The 21,485-nt window shown below is 37.3% G+C and overlaps 1 protein-coding gene across 1 annotated transcript in view; it reads left to right on the top strand.

The window, feature by feature from the left end:
* Positions 1–21,485, top strand: part of LOC128057624 (UDP-glucose:glycoprotein glucosyltransferase 2-like) — a 141,721-nt gene that overhangs the window by 12,217 nt on the left and 108,019 nt on the right. Inside the window, exons 3-7 of the mRNA XM_052650081.1 lie at positions 2,135–2,265; positions 4,616–4,728; positions 9,218–9,392; positions 12,549–12,645; positions 18,712–18,784. Of these exons, the coding sequence (XP_052506041.1) occupies positions 2,135–2,265; positions 4,616–4,728; positions 9,218–9,392; positions 12,549–12,645; positions 18,712–18,784 (589 nt within the window). The remainder of the gene's footprint in view (positions 1–2,134; positions 2,266–4,615; positions 4,729–9,217; positions 9,393–12,548; positions 12,646–18,711; positions 18,785–21,485) is intronic.

Raw genomic sequence — 21,485 nt, 5'->3', positions numbered from 1 at the left:
CCAGTGAGTCAACTCTTCTTATGAGGTGGCCAAAGTACCAGAGTTTCAGCTTCAGCATCAGTCCTTCCAAAGAACACCCAGGGCTGATCTCCTTTAGAATGGACTGGTTGGATCTTCTTGCAGTCCAAGGGACTCTCAGGAGTCTTCTCCAACACCACAGTTCAAAAGCATCAATTCTTCGGCCCTCAGCTTTCCTCATAGTCCAACTCTCACATCCTTACATGACTACTGGAAAAACCATAGCCTTGACTAGACAGACCTTTGTTGGCAAAGTAATGTCTCTGCTTTTCAACATGCTATCTAGATTGGTCATAACTTTTCTTCCAAGGAGTAAGTGTCTTTTAATTTCATGGCTGCAGTCACCATCTGCAGTGATTTTGGAGCCCAATGTTACCAAATACTAAAGATGAACCAAGTAATATAAATATTAACCTTTATCAACAGAAGAATTAGTAGTGAGTTAGAGAGCAGTTTTACTGGTATGTTATTGAAACACTATAGTAAGTTGAGGAAGTAGAGACAAAGTATTGTTAAATTTTCCAGGATTGACTATGAGGCAAATAAGATGAGCCAGTACCTAACTCATTAGGTGCTGGTGTGGCTTTTTTTTTTTTAAATGAGTTATTTATGTATATTAAATGCCAGTATGTAAAAAACTGAGTGAAAGGTGAAACTAAAGATGAAAGATATTGAAAGAGCAAAATCATTATTGGCAGGTTAGTTGGTAAGCAAGGATTTAGTTATTTTTAAACATGACCCAAGGAGGGAGGTGGGAGGGGGGTTCATGTTTGGGAACACATGTAAGAATTAAAGATTTTAAAATTAAAAAAATAATAATAATAATAAAAAAACAAAAAAAAAAATAAAAATAAAAAATAAACATTACCTAAAATATAAAATAGTCCAATGCATTCATGATTGTCTTGCAAGGTAAGCCTAAAATACATATTTTCTTTCTGTAAACCCCTGAATTCTACATCTGTTACTACATTAGAGACAGTTTGGTGGCTCAGACGGTAAAGAATCTGCCTGCAATGCAGGAGACGTGGTTTCAGTCCCTGGATCAGGAAGATGCCCTGGCTGAGGGCATGGCTACCCACTCCAGTATTCTTGCTTGGAGAATCCTGTGGACAGAGGAGCCTGGCGGTCTACCGTCCATGGGGTCACAGGGAGTCGTACAGAACTGAGCAACTAACAGTGACCTTGACAAATTTTGATGTCTCTGCCTGGTACTACTCAGATTTGTTTCTGTTGACTCCGTTCTCTATTTTCTTGTAAAACCAATCCATTTTGACTGATGTAGTCTTATTTTTGTTCTGTGATTAAATTTTGACTATGTTATTGACCCTGTAGCAATTAGGATTTTTTAAAATCCATTTTAAAGATAATATCTCTTCTTTAGTTGCTTTTGTGTTGCTTTTACTACCAAAGCGAATCTTGCATTATTTTTTGACTGTTGGAGGGGAACTCAGTATAACTTCCTGAAAAATCACCTGTAGTTTGTTGAAGTAGAAGTGAATGAGCATACTGAGTCTCATATGATGACTCTTTGAAATACAGGGTTAGGAAAGTATTATTGGCCTTAATGAAAAGGTCTGTTCCCTTCTTAAATATTAATTCCATAAATGTATTAAATGTCTTATTTTGTATGCCAAGAGTAGAAAGGTATAATTGAAAGACTAGAAAAGATTCCTGCCTCAACAGCTTAGCTTAATGGGAAGGATAGCATTAAACAAAAAAATTATACAAATAATTTTTAATTGCAGGTTAAGAATTGGTCTAGAGATGGTGCAGAGTTCTATGCTGTTCTTCGTCTCCTCTTAAATTTTAAGTAGGGCCTTATCTGATCTATGTATTATAACTCTGCAACCTGGGAGTGAATGTTGGTGCCTTCCACTTAGATTTTAATGGCAAGATGATTTTCATCTGGGCTTGTATTGATTGCCTGGACTTCACTGGAAGGTACAAATGAAGTAAATTAAAACATGGAGATCTTGATTTTCCCTTTGGCTGTAACACCTTCTGTTCCAAACTTAAAATATGAGATTAGTTTAGTTAGCTGTACACTGAGAGATGTGCTAATGTGTTGAAATACAAAATACTAACATCCTTTTCTTTTGAATTCTTTTCACAGAATCAGATTATTCTTACAACAACTTAATCCTGAAGAAAGCTGGACAATTTTTGGACAATTTACATATCAATCTCTTAAAGTTTGCTTTCTCTATAAGGGCATACTCTCCAACTATTCAGATGTTTCAACAAGTATGTAAAAATACCCAGACTGTATTTGACAAAGAAGCATACTAGAAACATAAATAAATTTCCTAATGTGAATATCTTTAGTTAAAAAAGATCTACAATTTATAAACCTGGTTCCATAGTCTATCATTGATTATATTTTCATATTTACCATTGATTATAATATAATTAAACATTTCATTAATTTTATAGTTATTTGATGTATACAAAAAGGCAAAATGGTTGTCTGAGGAGGCCTTACAAATAGCTGTGAGAAGAAGAGAAGCGAAAGGCAAAGGAGAAAAGCAAAGATATACCCATTTGAATGCAGAGTTCCAAAGAATAGCAAGGAGAGATAAGAAAGCCTTCCTCAGTGATCAGTGCAAAGAAATAGAGGAAAACAATAGGATGGGAAAAACTAGAGATCTCTTCAAGAAAATTAGAGATTCCAAGGGAACTTTTCATGCAAAGATGGGCACAATAAAGGACAGAAATGTATGGACTTAACAGAAGCAGAAGATATTAAGAAGAGGTGGCAAGAGTACACAGAAGATCTATACAAAAAGGTTCTTCACCACCCAGATAACCACAGTGGTGTGATTACTCACCTATAACCAGACAGCCTAGAATATGAAGTCAAGTGGGCCTTAAGAAGCGTAACTACAAACAAAGCTAGTGGAGGTGATGGAATTCCAGGTGAGCTGTTTTAAATCCTGAAAGATGATGCTATGAAAGTGCTGCACTTAATATGCCAGCACATTTGGAAAACTCAGCAGTGGCCACAGGACTGGAAAAGGTCAGTTTTCATTCCAATCCAAAAGAAAGGCAATGCCAAAGAATGCTCAAACTACCACACAATTGCACTCATCTCACACACTAGTAAAGTAATGCTCAAAATTCTCCAAGTCAGGCTTCAACAGTATGTGAACCGTGAACTTCGAAATGTTCAAACTGAATTTAGAAAAGGCAGAGGAACTGAGATCAAATTGCCAACATCTGCTGGATCATGGGAAAAGCAAGAGAGTTCCAGAAAAACATCTATTTCTGCTTTATTGACTATGCCAAAGCCTTTGACTGTGTGGATCACCACAAACTGTGGAAAATTCTGAAAGAGATTGGAATACCAGACCACCTGACCTGCCTCTTGAGAAACCTGTATGCAGGTCAGGAAGCAACAGTTAGAACTGGACATGGAACAACAGACTGGTTCCAAATAGGAAAAGAAGTACGTCAAGGCTGTATACTGTCACCCTGCTTATTTAACTTCTATGCAGAGTACATCATGAGAAGTGCTGGACTGGATGAAGGACAAGCTGGAATCAAGACTGCCGGGAGAAATGTCAACAACCTCTGATATCCAGATGATACCATACTTACGGCAGAAAGCAAAGAAGAACTCAAGAGTTTCTTGATGAAAGTGAAAGAAGAAAGTGAAAAAGTTGGCTTAAAACTCAACATTCAGAAAATTAAGATCATAGAATCTGGTCCCATCACTTCATGGCAAACAGATGTGGAAACAGTGTCAGACCATTTTGGGGGGCTTCAAAATCACTGCAGGTGGCCATACAATTAAAAGACACTCCTTGGAAGAAAAGTTATGACCAATCTAGACAGCATATTCAAAAGCAGAGACATTACTTTGCCAATGAAGGTCCCTCTAGTCAAAGCTATGGTTTTTCCAGTGGTCATGTATGGATGTGAGAGTTGGACTGTAAAGAATGCTGAGCACTGAAGTTTTGATGCTTTTGAACTGTGGTGTTGGAGAAGAAGACTCTTGAGTCCCTTGAACTCTAGGAGATCCAGCCAGTCCATCCTAAAGGAAATCAGTCCTGAATATTTATTAGAAGGACTGATGCTGAAGCTGAAATTCCAATACTTTGGCCACCTGATGTGAAGAACTGACTCTTGGAAAAGACCCTGATGCTGGGAATGATTAAAGGCCAGAGGAGAAGGGGATCACAGATGATAATATGGTTGGATAGCATCACTGACTCAGTGGACATGAGTTTGAGTAATCTCTGGGAGTTGGTGATGGACAGGAAAGCTTGGTGTGCTGCAGTCCTTGGGGTCGCAAAGAGTTGGACACAACTGAGCAACTGAACTGAGATAAGGAAATATGAGGACAAATGACCATTGAAATTAACTATAAATAGTTTAATGGGACATTTTCAACTATTTCAAAGCATATTTTCCTACTATAAAGTTGATTTTGTTTAATTGTTTGATTCTCCCTGTGTATAGATATTTTTACTTTAACTAGAGCAATAACTTAATAGTAGTTGATAAGCTATTTTAATCAAAGTAATGTGTGAGTTTTAAAAATGATATTGTAATTACCAGCTACTGTAGCTAAGTGTCGTCTTTGAAATCTTAGATTGCAGCTGATGAGCCCCCACCAGATGGCTGTGCTGCATTTGTGGTTATCCATAAGAAATACACCTGTAAAATTAATGAGATTAAAAAGCTGCTGAAGAAGGCTGCTTCAAGGTAAATTAATCATAGCCTGTAGTAAAAGGAGCAGTTTATAAAGTGAGATGAGGGTTGAAATAGAAATTTCTTGCAATAAAAATTGTAATATTCTAAGAATGTGTTTAAAAGAATGTGCTCTGAATATTTATCTGAGTCTTAAGTCCGTCCCTAAAATATGTAAGTACTTTCAATATTTTGTCTTGATTAGCTTTTGATTTTAGGATACCAAAATACCATAAAACACATGGGAGAGATATTTTATATGCATAAGTTAGCTTTTTCAAATACAGACAGACCTCAAAGATATTGTGGCTTCAGTTCCACCTCAATAATGTGAATACTGCAGTAATTCACTTGAAGTTTTTGGTATCCCAGTGCATATGAAAGTACATCTCCACTAAACCGTAGTCTGTTGAGTGTACAAATGACATTTTGTCTAAAAAATGTACATCCCTTAATTTAAAAACACTTTATTGCTAAAAAATGCTAACCATCTGAGCCTTCCGCGAGTCTTAATCTTTTTGCTGGAGGAGAGTGTGAAATACTGCGAGAATTAGAGAATTACAAAAATGTGACACAGACAGGGAGTGAGCAAGTGCTGTTGGAAGAATGGTACCATAGACTCGTTCAATACAGTTGCCACAAACCTTCAGTGATTAATGCAGTTGTCTGTGAAGTGCCATAAATGAAGCAAAAAGCCCAATAAAATGAGGTATGCCTGTAAACATATAAAACTGTGGATTTATCTAGACTTTATCTCTTTAAATATAAATTGAATGTGTACCTTGGAAATTAAAAATAACAAAAATACAGAATTACGTTTTTATAAACACATTCAAAACATTTTTTTCTTCCAAGTATTTAATGCAAATGAATATGAGAAATGAGATTATTAACTTAGTAGTGATTTTTACAGAGTAGTACCTACCAGTAGGTGTTTTACTGCCTGATTGTTTATACTTTAAACAGTATTAAAGTTGTTTCTCTAATTTTGAAAGAGTTATTTATATGTTAGACAGTAATGTATATTTAGTAATTCATATTAGTACTTATTTGTTGGAATCTTTCAAATCTTTTCTTATGTTTCATATTAATTTTAATATACAGAAACTTTTATGTAGCCTGATTTTTCCTTTATGTGTGTATGATTTTATACTGAGACAGTTTTTTCCAAACCTGAGTAAGTAAGAGATTTTATTAATATTTTCCAGTAGCTTTCTTAAAGTTTTTATTTTACCCTAGACTTTTAATATATGTATAATTTATTTTCATAGGAAGGCAAGGATCCAGTCAGATCTTTCCCCCCTTCAGGTGCTAGTCAGTTATTATATTCATTGTATTTATACTATGATCTATTTTATAACTGTTTGTTTTATACTATTATGTTTCTTGTAACAGTGCTATATTGTTAGTATTTATTGCTTTAATAATTTATTCCAGTGTCTCACAGGACAATTTCCTCTTCATAGCTGCTTTTTCTCCCCCCCCTCCAAAAGTTCTTAGCTCTGCCCTTGTTGATGCTTTCAGACTAACATTAGAGTCCTTTTTTTCCTGTCAAACTGACTCCCTATAAAACCTGGATAGAGTTTTAATTAGAATTATGTTAAATCTATTAGTTAATTTAAATAATTTAAATGTTTACTATATCAAATCTCAGTGGATAACATCATATGTCTTCTGTTCACTCCTTCTTTTAAAACTCTGAAGTTTTATACTCTTCTCTGTTTTTAGAATTAGAAATAATTGTTTTATTTTATGAACTGTTTTTCACCTATTAAGATGAATTCAAAGTTTCTCTCTTTGGACATATTATGTAATATATTTTAAACTATTACACCTTCTTTGTGTTGCTAGGGAAAACTATTTGTTAATGGTGTGGTATTTTTGTTGATTGCTTATGCTTTTATTAAGGCTCATTTTTCTACTTTAATGAGATTAACTGTTATTTAAACTATTTATGCCAATTTCAATGTTATTCTAACTTCATATAGTGAATTAGGCAACCATGTTATTCTGTAAGAGTTAATTTAGCATGGGAATTATATATTCCTCTAAAGCATTAATAGACTAACTCCAAAATTGTCTGCCCTAATGTGTTTTTTTTTTTTAGTGCATTTTATAAAGGGAATTTTGATAACTTGTAGTTTAGAGTTGCTATTGGTTTCTGACTTCTGATGTCTGATATTTCAAGTTTCTTGTGGAAACTAAAATTTAAATATTTAATATTTAGATATTAAATCTAAATTAATTTAAGATTTAACACAAGGTTAACATCAAGCTGTTAGGAGAGGCACCCTGCCACAGACCCTGTGAATTCCTGCATATTCTTGCTGGGTCTGACAAGTAAAAAAGGCAAGATCTGGACTGCTTTTTACTTGAACCATTTTTTATGGTTGTGTTTGTAGTGAGCAACCTTGAGGAATTACATAATTCCTAATGTTGAAAAGAAATTTCGAAATTTTGCTTTTGAAAAGAAGAGTGGGCTCATTATAAAACAGTGATTTCCCAGGTACAGTGTTTCTTGTACACCCACTGTTTGTGTAGTATCCATTTGGGTCCATATTTTGTTACACATACCCTGTTGTGAAACTTAGGGAGCAGGTGTAATGTTCATTCTGCTTGCTCTGCCCTGAGCAATAAAGTTCTTTGTCTTTGACACAAGAGTCTCACGTCTTCTGCCAGACATGGGACTTCTGCCAGACATGAGACATGACAGAAGCCCAACTTATTACTTTGTAAGTAGGCTGAAACCAAGCCACAGCCCTTTTACAGTTCTTGACGGTTTTAGAAACAAGGGTGGGACGTTGACAGACAACGTGGCTTTCTGGGAGAGGAAGGACAAGGCCCCCGTGGGTTGGGGAGACAAAAGCTCAACACTTGAATTTGTTTCCTGCTGCCCCCTCTCTCTCCCTCTGCTGTTCTTCACTCCCTGTGCCTCTGGCTAGGTGATAGCAGTCTTCTAATACCTGCTACTGTAGCTCCTCATACAGAGTTTTAGGTCTTTGTTACTTCAGGAAAAGGCACCCAGACTCAACTGCTGCGGTTTGGAAGATGCGCATAATGGGAAAGGGAATTAAAATGATCTCTAGGCCAATTGGGGCTTCCCAGGTGGTGCTGTGGTAAAGAACCCGCCTGCCAGTGCGAGAGATGTAAGAGACGCAGGTTCGATCCCTGAGTCGGAAAGATCCCCTGGAGGAGAACAACCCACTCCAGTATTCTTGCCTGGAGAATCCGATGGACGAAGGAGCCTGGTGGGCTGTGGTCCATGGGGTTGCAAAGAGTTGGACATGACTGAAGCGACTTAGCATGCACACTAGGCCAATTCAGTGTACTTTTATTTTTACTGTTTTGGTTCCCACATCTGAATCTGGAACTGGTATTGATATTGTACATGTATATGCTTTGAGTGATGTGAACACTCATAAAGTCTAAAGGGAGACACTGTCATTGGGAGACTACCACATGTAGTACATTCCCAGGTGGTCCAACAGAAACAACATAGAATCCCAGGAGGAGAGGAGGAAATCACAACTTCAGTTACAGACTGAATGGCTGCCTGAGTGCACAGGAATGCAGTTTCCGAGTACAACAGCACCACCTGCCTGACTCAGCCATCAAGTACACCCCTTTTAAAAAGATTACTGCTGAGCTTTAGTTGAAACTGAACTGACTCAGGAAGCCTTGTAACTCTACTATCTGATGTTTACATTTTGGCCTAAGTCAACTAGGATTCAATGACTAACGGTGGAAGGGACCCAGCAATTGTCTCTGGTCAAGTGGAAATAGTATATTCAAGAGCACTGTTACTTTGACCTTTTGTGATCTTAGGGTTACATGGCAAAGGGGCAGTAATTCTCCTTTGGGACAAAGCACATGCCCCAGTCCCTTACCTGAAGTAAAATCTCTGATTCAGTGGGGCCTTCAGTTCTCTTTTCCCTTAAGGCTTGCATCAAGTTATTGATACATTCAGCTCAGTTTGAAGTTGATGGTGTCTTAGGGTTTCTGCTGCTTTTCATCCAGGCTCTGTGTGTGCTAAGTTGTGTCAGTCATGTCTGACTCTGTGACCCCATGGACTGTAGCCTGCCAGGCTTCTCTGTCCATGGGATTCTCCAGGCAAGAATACTCAAGTGGGTTGCCATGCCCTCTTCCTGGGCATCTTCCTGACCCAGGGATGAACCTGCATCTCTTATGTCTCCTGCATTGGGAGGCTAGTTCTTTACCGCTGATGCCACCTGGAAAGCCCTCATCCAGGCTGCATCTATGTAAAACCAAAAGCAGATGGGGGCAGAATTCAAGGCAGTTCTCTTATTGCTGAAGAATTCTTGACCCCTAATGAAACTTGCTACATTTTTACTGACCCTGGGCTGTTGCCAGTGGCCTACCTATCTGGTCTGCCACTTGGAAGACGACCAACTGGCAGATTAGAGGCACCGCTCTTTGGTTTCATTATTTATTTCTCATATGCTCTTTACTTTCAGTTCTTGTTTGTGTTTTGTTTTCATTTTAGGCCCAGACCCTATCTGTTTAAAGGAGATCACAAATTTCCTACAGACAAAGAGAATTTACCAGTGATTATTCTCTATGCAGAAATGGGTACAAGAGCATTTCGTAAATTTCACACAGTGTTGTCTGAAAAAGCTCAAAATGGGGAAATTCTTTATGTTCTTCGGCATTACATTCAGGTACATGCTTGCTTTATTCAGGATTACTTTGGCTATAAAAATTTTTTATAACTACTTTTTATAATTTCTCTACTAGATTTTACATAATAACTTTTCCTAGAATACTTATATCTGATAACACAACTATCAAATGTGAATTTTATGTGGAAAAATATATTGGGATTCTGTGTCTTTTCTGGAAAGTATCCTGTTTATGTTTCTTTCCCTTATCATATATATATCTGGAACAGATTGACAACTTGGATAAAAAACAAAACCAGACAACAATAGGATGTATAATATTTGGTAGGACTAATAAACATAGTTATTTTTAATGAAAATGTATTATAATGAGGAAATCTAACTTGATATATTGATAGTATATATTAGTTCATTGTGCTAAGCGTTGTATAGGAATGCTCTCAAACCAATCTGTTTGAAAGGCTGCTTACTTATTCAAGTTTCAGATCAAATGTGTTGTATTATCCCCCACTCTCCCGACTCTCACTGCTGTAACACTCTACCACTTTTTAATGACTTCATAGAACTTATTACTATGCTACCTCAGATTTTATTTAACACCTCCACCCCCCACCAACACAAACACACAACCAAAACTCTCACCTCACACACTAAAATGGCCCTTAGAAGGACTTTTCTTTTTTATTTCATATTCCAAGCATGGAAAGAGTGTTTTAATTTGCACTTCCCAAAATATTCGTGATAAGTATTAATATACAACTCCTCTGTATCCATGGTTCAGAATCTGCAGGTTCAACCAACCAAGGATTATGTAATAGTGTAGTTTACAATTGGAAAAAAAATCCATGTATAATTAGATCATTGCAGTTTACATAGTTCAAACCTATGTTGTTCAAAGGTTTGATTTGATATCAAATCATTATATTTATTTTACACCATAAACTAATACAATGTCGTATGTCAGTTATATCAGAAAAAGAATGTGAGATTACAGTATATATTTATCTTTTTTAAAGAAGTCCCTAAGTGATTCTAATATGCTCCTGCTGGGTGGCATTTTCATCTATTAAGAATCAGTGTCCCAGCCTGTTCTTTGGAGAATGTGACCATTAAATATGCTTCTGTGAAAGCATACTCAACAGTTATCTGGGTACTTTGTAGCATCAAATTATAACCTATTTAATTAATTACATATTGTGCATCCAAAATAATTATACTGTAAATCTAGTCAACATATAATTCTAATAAAAACAGATTTATTCACGCTACCTTTTGAACAGATGCTTTTTTTGTAGGGAAAGAAGAAATAGGATGATGAAGAAAGATTCCTCTAAACAGTTGATTTAGCTTGTGAGAATTTTTGGCTTGCAAATCCAGAGTTATTAAACTATGATTCAGATTTTTATATTAATACATTTTCAAATAGAGAAAGTAAATATGAAATTAATGAACATTTATCTTTATTACCAAGGAGCTAATACTGTTCCGGAACTGATGATGGAAACTGGTTATGTGAAATTGCATTTCTTTCATGAATTATAACAAGATATGTGAATTTAGAGCATAGCCACCAACTAATTGTCTTTTGAGTGGACAGTCAAAATGTATTTTTTAATTGACCTGTATGAAACTGAAAACTCTTTAAAAGACTTTAAACTTTACTATAATTATAAACAACCCAGTTTTCTCATGCTATCTTTTATTATAGCATGTGCCTGAGAAATTAGCAAATTAAATTTTAGTGTGGGCAGCAAAAACACTTTCTGCATATCTGAAGCTAATTCTTACATCATCTTATTTGAAAATAAAATAGCCCAGGAATAGTCACTCAGGTTATATACGTACTTATTTTTAAGGCTTGGGGGAAGTTTAGGGAGGAAAGAAGAGAGTGAAAAGAGTAGTATACTATTAAGATTTCCTTTCCATTTGGTGTCTGCCTCTTCCTCTGTCATGTGTAGGATTGCAAAACTGCCCTCATGCAGACCTTAGTTAAACCAAGGCATAACATCTTCACAGTTCAGTTAGTTCAGTCGCTCAGTATGTCCGACTCTTTGCGATCCCATGAATCCAGCACGCCAAGCCTCCCTGTCCATCACCAATTTCCGGAGTCTACCCAAACCGATATCCATTGAGTCTGTGATGCCATCCAGCCATCTAATCCTCTGTTGTCCCCTTCTCCTCCTATCCCCAATCCCTCCCAGCATCAGGGTCTTTTCCAGTGAGTCAGCTCTTTGCATGAGGTGGCCAGAGTATTAGAGTTTCAGCTTCAACATCAGTCCATCTTCACAGGAGTTTGCTAAGTACTAGGTTAAACAGGTTTTATAACCCATGGAAGAATATGCCAAATGGTAATGATTATAGCACAACTGATAAGAATTCAGCCTAGAAGCCAGAAAGAACCTTAGACAATCTTCTAAAAAGTTTACATGTATTCATCCAGGTTGCTTACTTTTTTAAAAAATATGACTTCTTTTTCTTCATATGGTAATTTCTAGAAGTACATTTAATGTTTGCCCTTAATATATAAGGTGAAAGAAAGTAAGGTACCGAATTCTGATCACAAATACTTCAGACAACTCAGTTTTAGGCAAATTGTGACCTCTCACTGCAAGGATAGGTGCTAACCTGTGGCATTTGGTATATTTTAATCATCGAGAAACATGAAGAAAGAACTGAACAGGTTGCTCAAGGCACTGAGTTTTTTTGTTTCCTTTGTCTCTGCTTTCCAGCATTTGTTTTTGGGGACACTCTAGTTGCCCTCCATCCAGACAGCTAGCAAATGAAAGCACTTACTGGTTTAGGAAATGTGTAGTTCTCCCCAAAGAGTACAGTTTTGTAGAAACTCACTTGTATTGGATCCTCTGTTAATTAACTCATGGGAAAGATGGCAAAATTATCATGGTATAACAGAAAAAGATCAAATACTTTTTTCATTTTATAAGAGTAATTAAAGCATTAGTGTCATGACAAAGGTTTTAGAAAGTAAAGAAGTGGTCATCAATAAGTTTCTAGTTCCTTGATAAACTGTCTCTAGAGAGAATATAAATATCCTCTGAATAGCAGTATTTCACAGTGCTTAAAAACTTCAGTATTAATGATTTACCCTCATGTCCCAACACACAGTCATTCTGAATTCAAAAGCAGGTGTTTGACAAAATATTTTCTCTCTTTTTTTTTTTTAATGTATTTGAACAGAAACCATCCTCACAGAAAATGTATTTATCTGGCTATGGTGTGGAGCTAGCGATTAAGAGTACAGAATACAAAGCATTGGATGATACTCAAGTCAAAAGTAAGTTTATTCTCTATATTTGAGTAAAAAAAATTGGAGGGTTACATACTTCTATTTAATCCTACACATGTTAATATGAGTCTGGAGGCAATTTAATTTTAAACTAAAATGTATTTCATGTTATTATGCTCTCAGAAATTTCAAAAATTGGAAGTAGCATATTATTTTGGTTATATTCAATGGCTTCCCAGTCATTTTCAGCAACATATAAAAATTGATACTACATGTAGGATGTGTAGAAGCAATAGGTGAGGCTGCTTATGACTACGAAGGGGCTCACCCAGTTCAGACTGGCCTGTGATGTACCTAATCATCCCCCGGGGGCAAAGATTGCGGCTCTAAAGGGGTTGTGTCATGGTAAACCTGAAACTCATTGGTAGCACTGCCTTACAAAGCTTGGTCTGAAGTATTTATTTTTAAATAAAGTTAGTTTTGTGTTGTGTTTTTGTTTTGAAATGGGATGGGAAAGTCCTGTGAATATTTGGTTAGATTGATTAGATCTGCAATCTACCAATCCAGTATCTATGTTCTGTGTACTGAATGCGTGCTCTAGATGAAAGAATCTGGAGACCTAAAAACAATAAAGAACTTTTCAGATTCTTATGGAAATCTTTTATTACCTGGCTCATTGGAAATTTATTTATACCTGATTCTTGGTTAAGAATTTCTAATTCATTCTGTTACATGCTCTCTGATGCTGCTTCTGCTTCAGCTTTGTTTTTCTATTCAAGCTCTGGTCCTGAAGGCCTTGCTCTGATTACAGCTTAGCTCTAGTCCCTCCTACTGAGTGTGCTACAGATCAACATCTGTATTATTGTAATTGAAATCCTGCTGGTTACTGCAAAAGTGTAGCCCATTACTGAAATAGTAATGCCCAGATTTTTTATATTTCCATATAGCTTGTATATTGCTCTACAGTGCTTTATAATTTAGTACTTTGTTTAGTGCTTCCCACTGGTAAAGAATCTGTCTGACAGAACAGGAGACATAAGAGACTTGGGTTCAATCCCTGGATCAGGAAGATCCCCTAGAAGAGAGCATGACAACCCACTCCAGTACTCTTGACTGGAGAATCCCATGGACAGAGGAGCCTGGCGGCCTGCGGTCCATAGGATTGCCAAGAGCTGGACACGACTGAAGTGACTTAACACCCACATGCACACACACATCTTATTTAACAGTCATGGTAGTAGCATAGGCATTTTCTAACTGTCCTTGGGCTTGTAGAAGTTTCTTTAAAAAATCATGTGATTACATATATTACTTATATTACAAACTTCAGGTTAATTTTTATCATATATTTGTAATATATCTTCTCTTCATTCTACTTGCCACTCCTTTAGTTCACTTCTTTTATTCCCCTCTGCTTATGACTATCCGGCTTCCAACTGACCTTGTCTTCGGAACCTTAATCCTCTCATCTCCAAAAGAGAATAATCCATCTGTTCTCCACAGTACTTTCTGATTGAACTTTCTGTGTTCAATCAGAACTTCTGACTTTGTGATTCTACCAATTAGAAACCCTTAGTTACCTAAATAACTAAGTAACCTTAGTGGTTCCTTGTAACCTCCTCATAAATTAAAGTCCTATAACACAATGGAGCTTTCCACAGCCTGGCCTCTTTCTGCCTTCTCACTGCCTCTCAGACCTCTCATTTGTACCCTGTGGTCCTGTAACACTGCACTACTATACAGAACAATTTTCTGTTTCCTGCATGGGTCCATGTATTGCTCTGTGCCAAGCCTTTATGACCTCTGGAGTACTTTCATCCCTTAGCATATGCTGTTCCTCTGCCTGAAACCTTCCTTCCACCTCTTATTTGTCTGAGGCCTACTCATCTTTTAAGAATTATATGTCTCAGTCAGTACTTCTGAGATGGCTGCCTATGTTCCTGTTCTGTCAGAGGAGGATTTTTCCGTTTTCTGTATTCCATATATTTTGTGCTTCCTTTTGGAAAAGTTTTAAACAGTCTGTTAAAGCTGTCTATTTGTCTCTCTCATTTGCCACCCAGGAAGGTTTGTGCCTTTCGCATCTCTCCTCCTGGCGTCTGTCTGGCAGGCAGTGGGCATTATAGAAGGCAGTAAATGTTTACCTGATTAAAGCATTCCAGGGTTTTTATTTGTGGTCTTAGAAGTCGACACTCTCAGACGAATAAGAAAGGAGAAGTGTAACTTATGCCCTCTGATGGAGCATAGCCCCTTGCTGTAAAAGGTCACAGATTGATTCTTAGAACCTGAAGTACCCTCAAACACACCCTTACCACACTATATACTATAACAATTTGGTAAGTAAAGGAGAGGGGAAGGGAAATGAATATAAAATATATTTTTATCCTTTGAGGCCATGAGTTTTGGTGTCTATCTAAAGATTTCTTGATTATGTCTGAAAGTGTCAGAAATATATGAGAACTCCTGTATGTTTTAGGGTTTAGATTTCTTGCTGGCCTAAGAGGTAAGCCCAGGGTTTCTTGCAGACTTCTTGGTTAATCAGTTCACTCTAGTTCAGTTGCTCATTAGAGTCTGACACTTTGCGACCCCATGGACTGCAGCACACCAGACCTCTCTGTCCATCACCAACTCCTGGAGTTAACTCAAACTCATGTCCATTGATTTGGTGAGGCTATCCAACCATGTTATCCTCTGTCATCCCTCTCTCATCATGCCTTCAATCTTTCCCAGCATCAGGGTCTTTTCCGAGAGTCAGTTCTTCACATCAGGTAGCCAAAGTATTGGAGTTTCAGCTTCAGCATCAGTCCTTCTAATGAATATTCAGGACTGATTTCCTTTAGGATGGACTGGTTGGATCTCCTTGCAGTCCAAGGGACTCTCAAGAGTCTTCTCCAACACCACAGTTCAAAAGCATCAATCCTTTGCTGCTTAGCTTTCTTTATAGTCCAGCTCTTACATCCATACATGACTACTGGAAAAACCATAGCTTTGACTAGACAAACCTTTTTTGGCAAAGTAGTGTCTCTGCTTTTGAATATGCTGTCTAGGTTGGTCATAACTTTCCTTCCAAGGAGTAAGTGTCTTTTAATTGCATGGCTTCAGTTACCATCTGCAGTTATTTTGGAGCCCAAAAAAATAGAGTGTCACTTTCCACTGTTTGCCCATCTATTTGCCATGAAGTGATGGGACCAGACCATGATCTTAGTTTTCTGAATGTTGAGTTTTAAGCCAACTTTTTCACTCTCCTCTTTTACTTTCATCAAGAGGCTCTTTAGTTTTTCTTCGCTTTCTGCCATAAGGGTGGTGTCATCTGCATATCTGAGGTTACTGATATTTCTCGCAGAAATCTTGCTTCCAGCTTGTGCTTCCTGTCCAGCATTTCTCATGATGTACTCTGCATAGAAGTTAAATAAGCAGGGTGACAATATACAGCCTTAATGTACTCCTTTCCCTCTTTGGAACCAGTCTGTTGTTCGATGTCCAATTCTAACTGTCGTTTCCTGACCTGCATACAGGTTTCTCAAGAGGGAGGTCAGGTGGTATGGTATTCCCATCTCTTTCAGAATTTTCCACAGTTTTTTGTGATCCACACAGTCAAAGCCTTTGGAATAGTCAATAAAGCAGAAGGAGATGTTTTTCTGGAACTCTCTCGCTTTTTTGATGATCCAACAGATGTTGGGATTTGATCTCTGGTTCCTCTGCCTTTTCTAAAACCAGCTTGAACATTTGGAAGTTCACCGTTCACATACTGTTGAAGCCTGACTTGAAAATTTTGAGCATTAATTTACTTGTGTGTGAGATGAGTGCAATTGTGTGGTAGTTTGAGCATTCTCTGGCATTGCCTTTCTTTGGATTGGGATGAAAACTGACGTTTTCCAGTCCTGTGGCCACTGCTGAGTTTTCTAAATTTGCTGGCATATTGAGTGCAACACTTTGACAACATCATGTTTTAGGGTTTGAAATAGGTAAACTGGAATTCCATCACCTCCACTAGCTTTGTTTGTAGTGATGCTTCCTAAGGCCCACTTGACTTCGCATTCCAGGATGTCTGGTTCTAGGTGAGTTTGGGTCATGAAGATTTTTGTTCTTCTTGCCACCTCTTCTTAATATCTTCTGCTTCTGTTAGGTTCATACCATTTCTGTCCTTTATCGAGCCCATCTTTGCATGAAATGTTCCCTTGGTATCTGTAATTTCTTGAAGAGATCTCTAGTCTTTCCCATTCTGTTCTTTTCCTCTATTTCTTTGCATTGATCACTGAGGAAGGCTTTCTTATCTCTCCTTGCTATTCTTTGGAACTCTGCATTCAAATGGATATATCTTTTCTTTTCTCTTTGCCTTTTGCTTCTCTTCTTTTATAGCTATTTGTAAGGCCTCCTCAGACAACCATTTTGCCTTTAGACATTTCTTTTTCCTTGGGATGGTCTTGATCTCTGCCTCCTGTACAGCGTCACTGACCTCCGTCCATAGTTCTTCAGGCACTCTATCAGATCCAATCCGTTCAATCTATTTGTCATTTCTACTTTATAATCGTAAGGCATTTGATTTAGGTCATACCTGAATAGTCTAGTGGTTTTCCCTACTTTCTTCAGTTTAAGTCTGAATTTGGCAATATGGAGTTCATGGTCAGTGCCATAGTCAGCTCCTGGTCTTGTTTTTGCTGACTGTATAGAACTTCTCCATCTTTGGCTACAAAGAATATAATCAATCCGATTTTGGTATTGACCATCTGGTGATGTCCATGTGTACTGTCTCCTCTTGTGTTGTTGGAAGAGGGTGTTTGCTATGACCAGTGCATTTTCTTGGCAAAACTCTATTAGTCTTTGCCCTGCTTCATTCTGCATTCCAAGGCCAAATTTGCCTGTTACTCCAGGTGTTTCTTGACTTCCTACTTTTGCATTCCAGTCCCCTATAATGAAAAGGACATCTTTTTTGAGTGTTAGTTCTAAAAGTTCTTCATAAAACCGTTCAACTTCAGCTTCTTCAGCATTACTGGTTGGGGCATAGACTTGGATAACTGTGATATTGAATGGTTTGCCTTGGAGACCAACAGAGATCATTCTGTCGTTTTTGAGATTGCATCCAAGTACTGCATTTCGGACTCTTTTGTTGACCATGATGGCTACTCCATTTCTTCTGAGGGATTTCTGCCCGCAGTAGTAGATATAATGGTCATCTGAGTTAAATCCACCCATTCCAGTCCATGTTCAGTTCAGTTCAGTCGCTCAGTTGTGTCTGACTCTTTGCGACCCCGTGAATCGCAGCACACCAGGCCTCCCTGTCGATCACTAACTCCTGGAGTTCACTCAGAGTCGTGTCCATCGAGTCAGTGATGCCATCCAGCCATCTTATCCTCGGTCGTCATGTTCAGTAAATCTTTAATCCAGTTTTCTGTTGATGGGTGGGGCTGTGTTCCCTCCTTGTTAGTTCAGTTCAGTCTCTCAGTCCTGTCTGACTCTTTGCGACCCCATGAATTGCAGCATGCCAGGCCTCCCTGTCCATCACCAGCTCCTGGAGTTCACTCAAACTCATGTCCATTGAGTCAGTGATGCCATCCACCATCATCTGTCATCCCCTTCTCCTCCTGCCCCCAATCCCTCCCAGCATCATAGTGTTCTCCGATGAGTCAGCTCTTTGCATGAGGTGGCCAGAGTATTGGAGTTGCAGCTTCAGCATCAGTCCTCCAATGAACACCTTTGTTATTTACCTGTGACCAAACTATGGTGAAGATGATGAAGATAATGGTGACCTCTTTCAAAAGGTCCCATGCTTGCACTGCTACACTCAGTGCCCCCAGCCCTTCAGCAGGCCACTGCCAACCCATGCCTCTGCCAGAGACTTGGAAACTTTGGGCAAGTCTGGATCAGTCTCTTGGTTTATCACTCCAGTATAAAATGGAGCTTGACTACAGAATGATCTATAGAGCATATAGCTGGTTGTATTTAGTAGTCAAGATTGTTTACTAAGAGAGCGCACTCTTGTATCATTAGACTGATCCATGAAAGAAAAGGTAAAAAAAAAAAAAGGGAATTTGATTTTGAGTTCTAATTTTTTATCACATATCCCTCTTCCAGTCTGAAATATGTTCATTCTATTTTGTTTTTGTTTCTAAACTATAGCTGTGGCTAATACTACTGCAGAAGATGTTACTGAAACAAATGAAGTTCAAGGATTTCTCTTTGGGAAATTAAAGTAAGTCTGAATAGAATTGAAACTATTACTATACTATTAAGCTTGTTTTTAAAGGAATAGATTCAATATGTTGTGTTGGCATATGTCTCACATTCTAAAAATATACATATTACTGTTTTTATTACAAAAGTAACACAGGGTTAATGCAAAAAAGCTCAAAATTGAAAAATAATCACTAATTCCACAGGATAATGAGTACGATTAGAGATAATGGAAATTTAAAATGATCCACGTTATCTGTGGTCAAAAACTAAAACAAAAATTTGTAGAATCTTTTCTGATGGGTTACAGAACTCATAGTTGTTATTAGGTTTTTAGCATTAAAAAATCAACACTTTCATGTCTTAAAAGAGAAAATATTTATTTCCCTAAATTTCTGTCCCAAGATTGCCATATTAAATACCTTTTAACTTCTGGTCTTCATTTTATATACACATATAAGTAACCTTTCCAAAAGTAAACTTCTCCTCCTTTGCTTTTCTTGCATCACTGATTGAAGACAAGGAATAGGATGGTGAGTGCTCTCTGAATGTTAATGGATGGGAATTTTAGTTTTATGTGTGGTTTTCCTTATTAATAAGAAGGGCAAGTTTGTGATTCAATTAGAAAGGCAAAATTAATTAAAAATAAAGAACCATTTTTATTAATATCTTTAGTTCTTTTTTTCTTTTTAAGGCATATATTTCCCATTTATTTTTAAATTTTGAACATAATTGTTTTCCAAATTTTTTTCTTTTTTTTTTTTACTTTTCAATACTGTATTGGTTTTGCCATACATTGACATGAATCCGCCACGGGTGTACATGAGTTCCCAATCCTGAACCCCCCTCCCACAACCCTCCCCATATCATCTCTCTGGGTCATCCCAGTGCACCAGCCCCAAGCATCCTGTATCCTGTATCAAACCTGAACTGGCGATTCGCTTCTTACATGATAGTATACATGTTTCAATGCCATTCTCCCTAATCATCCCACCCTCTCCCTCTCTCTCAGAGTCCAAAAGTCTGTTCTATACATCTGTGTCTCTTTTGCTGTCTCACATACAGAGTTATCATTACCATTTTTCTAAATTACATATATATGTGTTAGTATACTGTATTGGTGTTTTTCTTTCTGGCTTACTTCACTCTGTATAATCGGCTCCAGTTTCATCCACCTCATTAGAACTCATTCAAATATATTCTTTTTAATGGCTGAGTAATACTCCATTGTGTATATGTACCACAGCTTTCTTATCCATTCATCTGCTGATGGACATCTAGGTTGTTTCCATGTTCTGGCTATTATAAACAGTGCTGCGATGAACATTGGGGTACACGTGTCTCTTTCAATTCTGGTTTTTATATAATATTACAAATATGTATAAAGCACACTTACGTCACTTCTGTGAGGAGATAATTGTACAGAGCAAGGGGAACATTTTTGGACATTATACTGCTTTATACAGATGACTGAGTTACATTTCTGTAGTTTGCTGAACAAATTGTATGCTTGTAACCTGTTAATGCTTCTTGTAAAATGGATTTAAGGAAGGTTTTTATTTAGTAGATAACGTTTTTATCCCATTTCCAGCTATGTCTCACATCGTAGAATCCATACTTTCTTAAACATAACTATTTTTGGGAATAAATTGCTCATATTCCAAAAAGCCTTTGGAACCCTGGGATATTAGTTTTTTTGGAGAGGAAGTACCCAGGTTTTACACAATTGATTTAAGCAAAAAGCTTTTGCTTTGAGGTGTTTTATGAATAATGTCTTTTTGCCTGGATTACATACATAATTTTACCAGTGAAAATTATCATTAAGGTTATGATTAAACATGAAAAGCAACACAACAGCTCTTACAAACTTAATATTACTCTGTAACAAAATGTTGTGAAAGGAGTGGTAAATTCATAGTGAACCTCTTTTCAAAGAAGTTCTATTGCTTTTTCACTGTAAGGGTAGTCTTGATTAGTTTTCAAAATATAGTCCCACATTGGAGTAAAATTTCAACATAGGACATTGCAGTACATGTATTACTGTTAACTATGAGATTAATCTATTTATGTGTGTGTGTTCTGTATACACAGTTTTCCTCTCACTTTAAAATACTCATTTCTCCTTACTGTTGAAAATACAAAATTTATTTATAAATTGTGCCAGTAGCTAGGTAAACTTTTTAAAAAAGAATTCTCTCTAATAATAGGAAGTGGTACTATGTGTTGAATTCATGAGAAATTGGAGAATAAGATAATTTTAATTATATGCATGGTAAAATGCCATTCTTCTGCATTATTATTTGTCAGTCTTTAAGAATACCTCAGTTCAGTTCAGTCGCTCAGTCATGTCCAACTCTTTGTGACCCCATGAACCGCAGCACGCCAGGCCTCCCTGTCCACCATCAACTCCCGGAGTCCACCCAAACCCATGTCCATTGAATCAGTGATGCCATCCAACCATTTCATCCTTTGTTACCCCTTGTCTGCACGCCTTCAATCTTTCCCAGCATCATGGTCTTTTCAAAAGAGTCAGTTCTTCACATCAGGTGGCCAAAGTATTGGAGTTTCAGCTCCAGCATCAGTACTTCCAATGAATATTCAGGACTGATCTCCTTTAGGATGGACTGGTTGGATCTCTTGCTGTCCAAGGGACTCTTCAAGAGTCTTCTCCAATACCACAGTTCAAAAGCATCAATTCTTTGGTGCTCAGCTTTCTTTAT

Source organism: Budorcas taxicolor, chromosome 12 (assembly GCF_023091745.1).
Source record: "Budorcas taxicolor isolate Tak-1 chromosome 12, Takin1.1, whole genome shotgun sequence".
Lineage (NCBI taxonomy): Eukaryota > Metazoa > Chordata > Mammalia > Artiodactyla > Bovidae > Budorcas > Budorcas taxicolor.
This window is presented reverse-complemented; position numbering and strand designations above follow the sequence as displayed.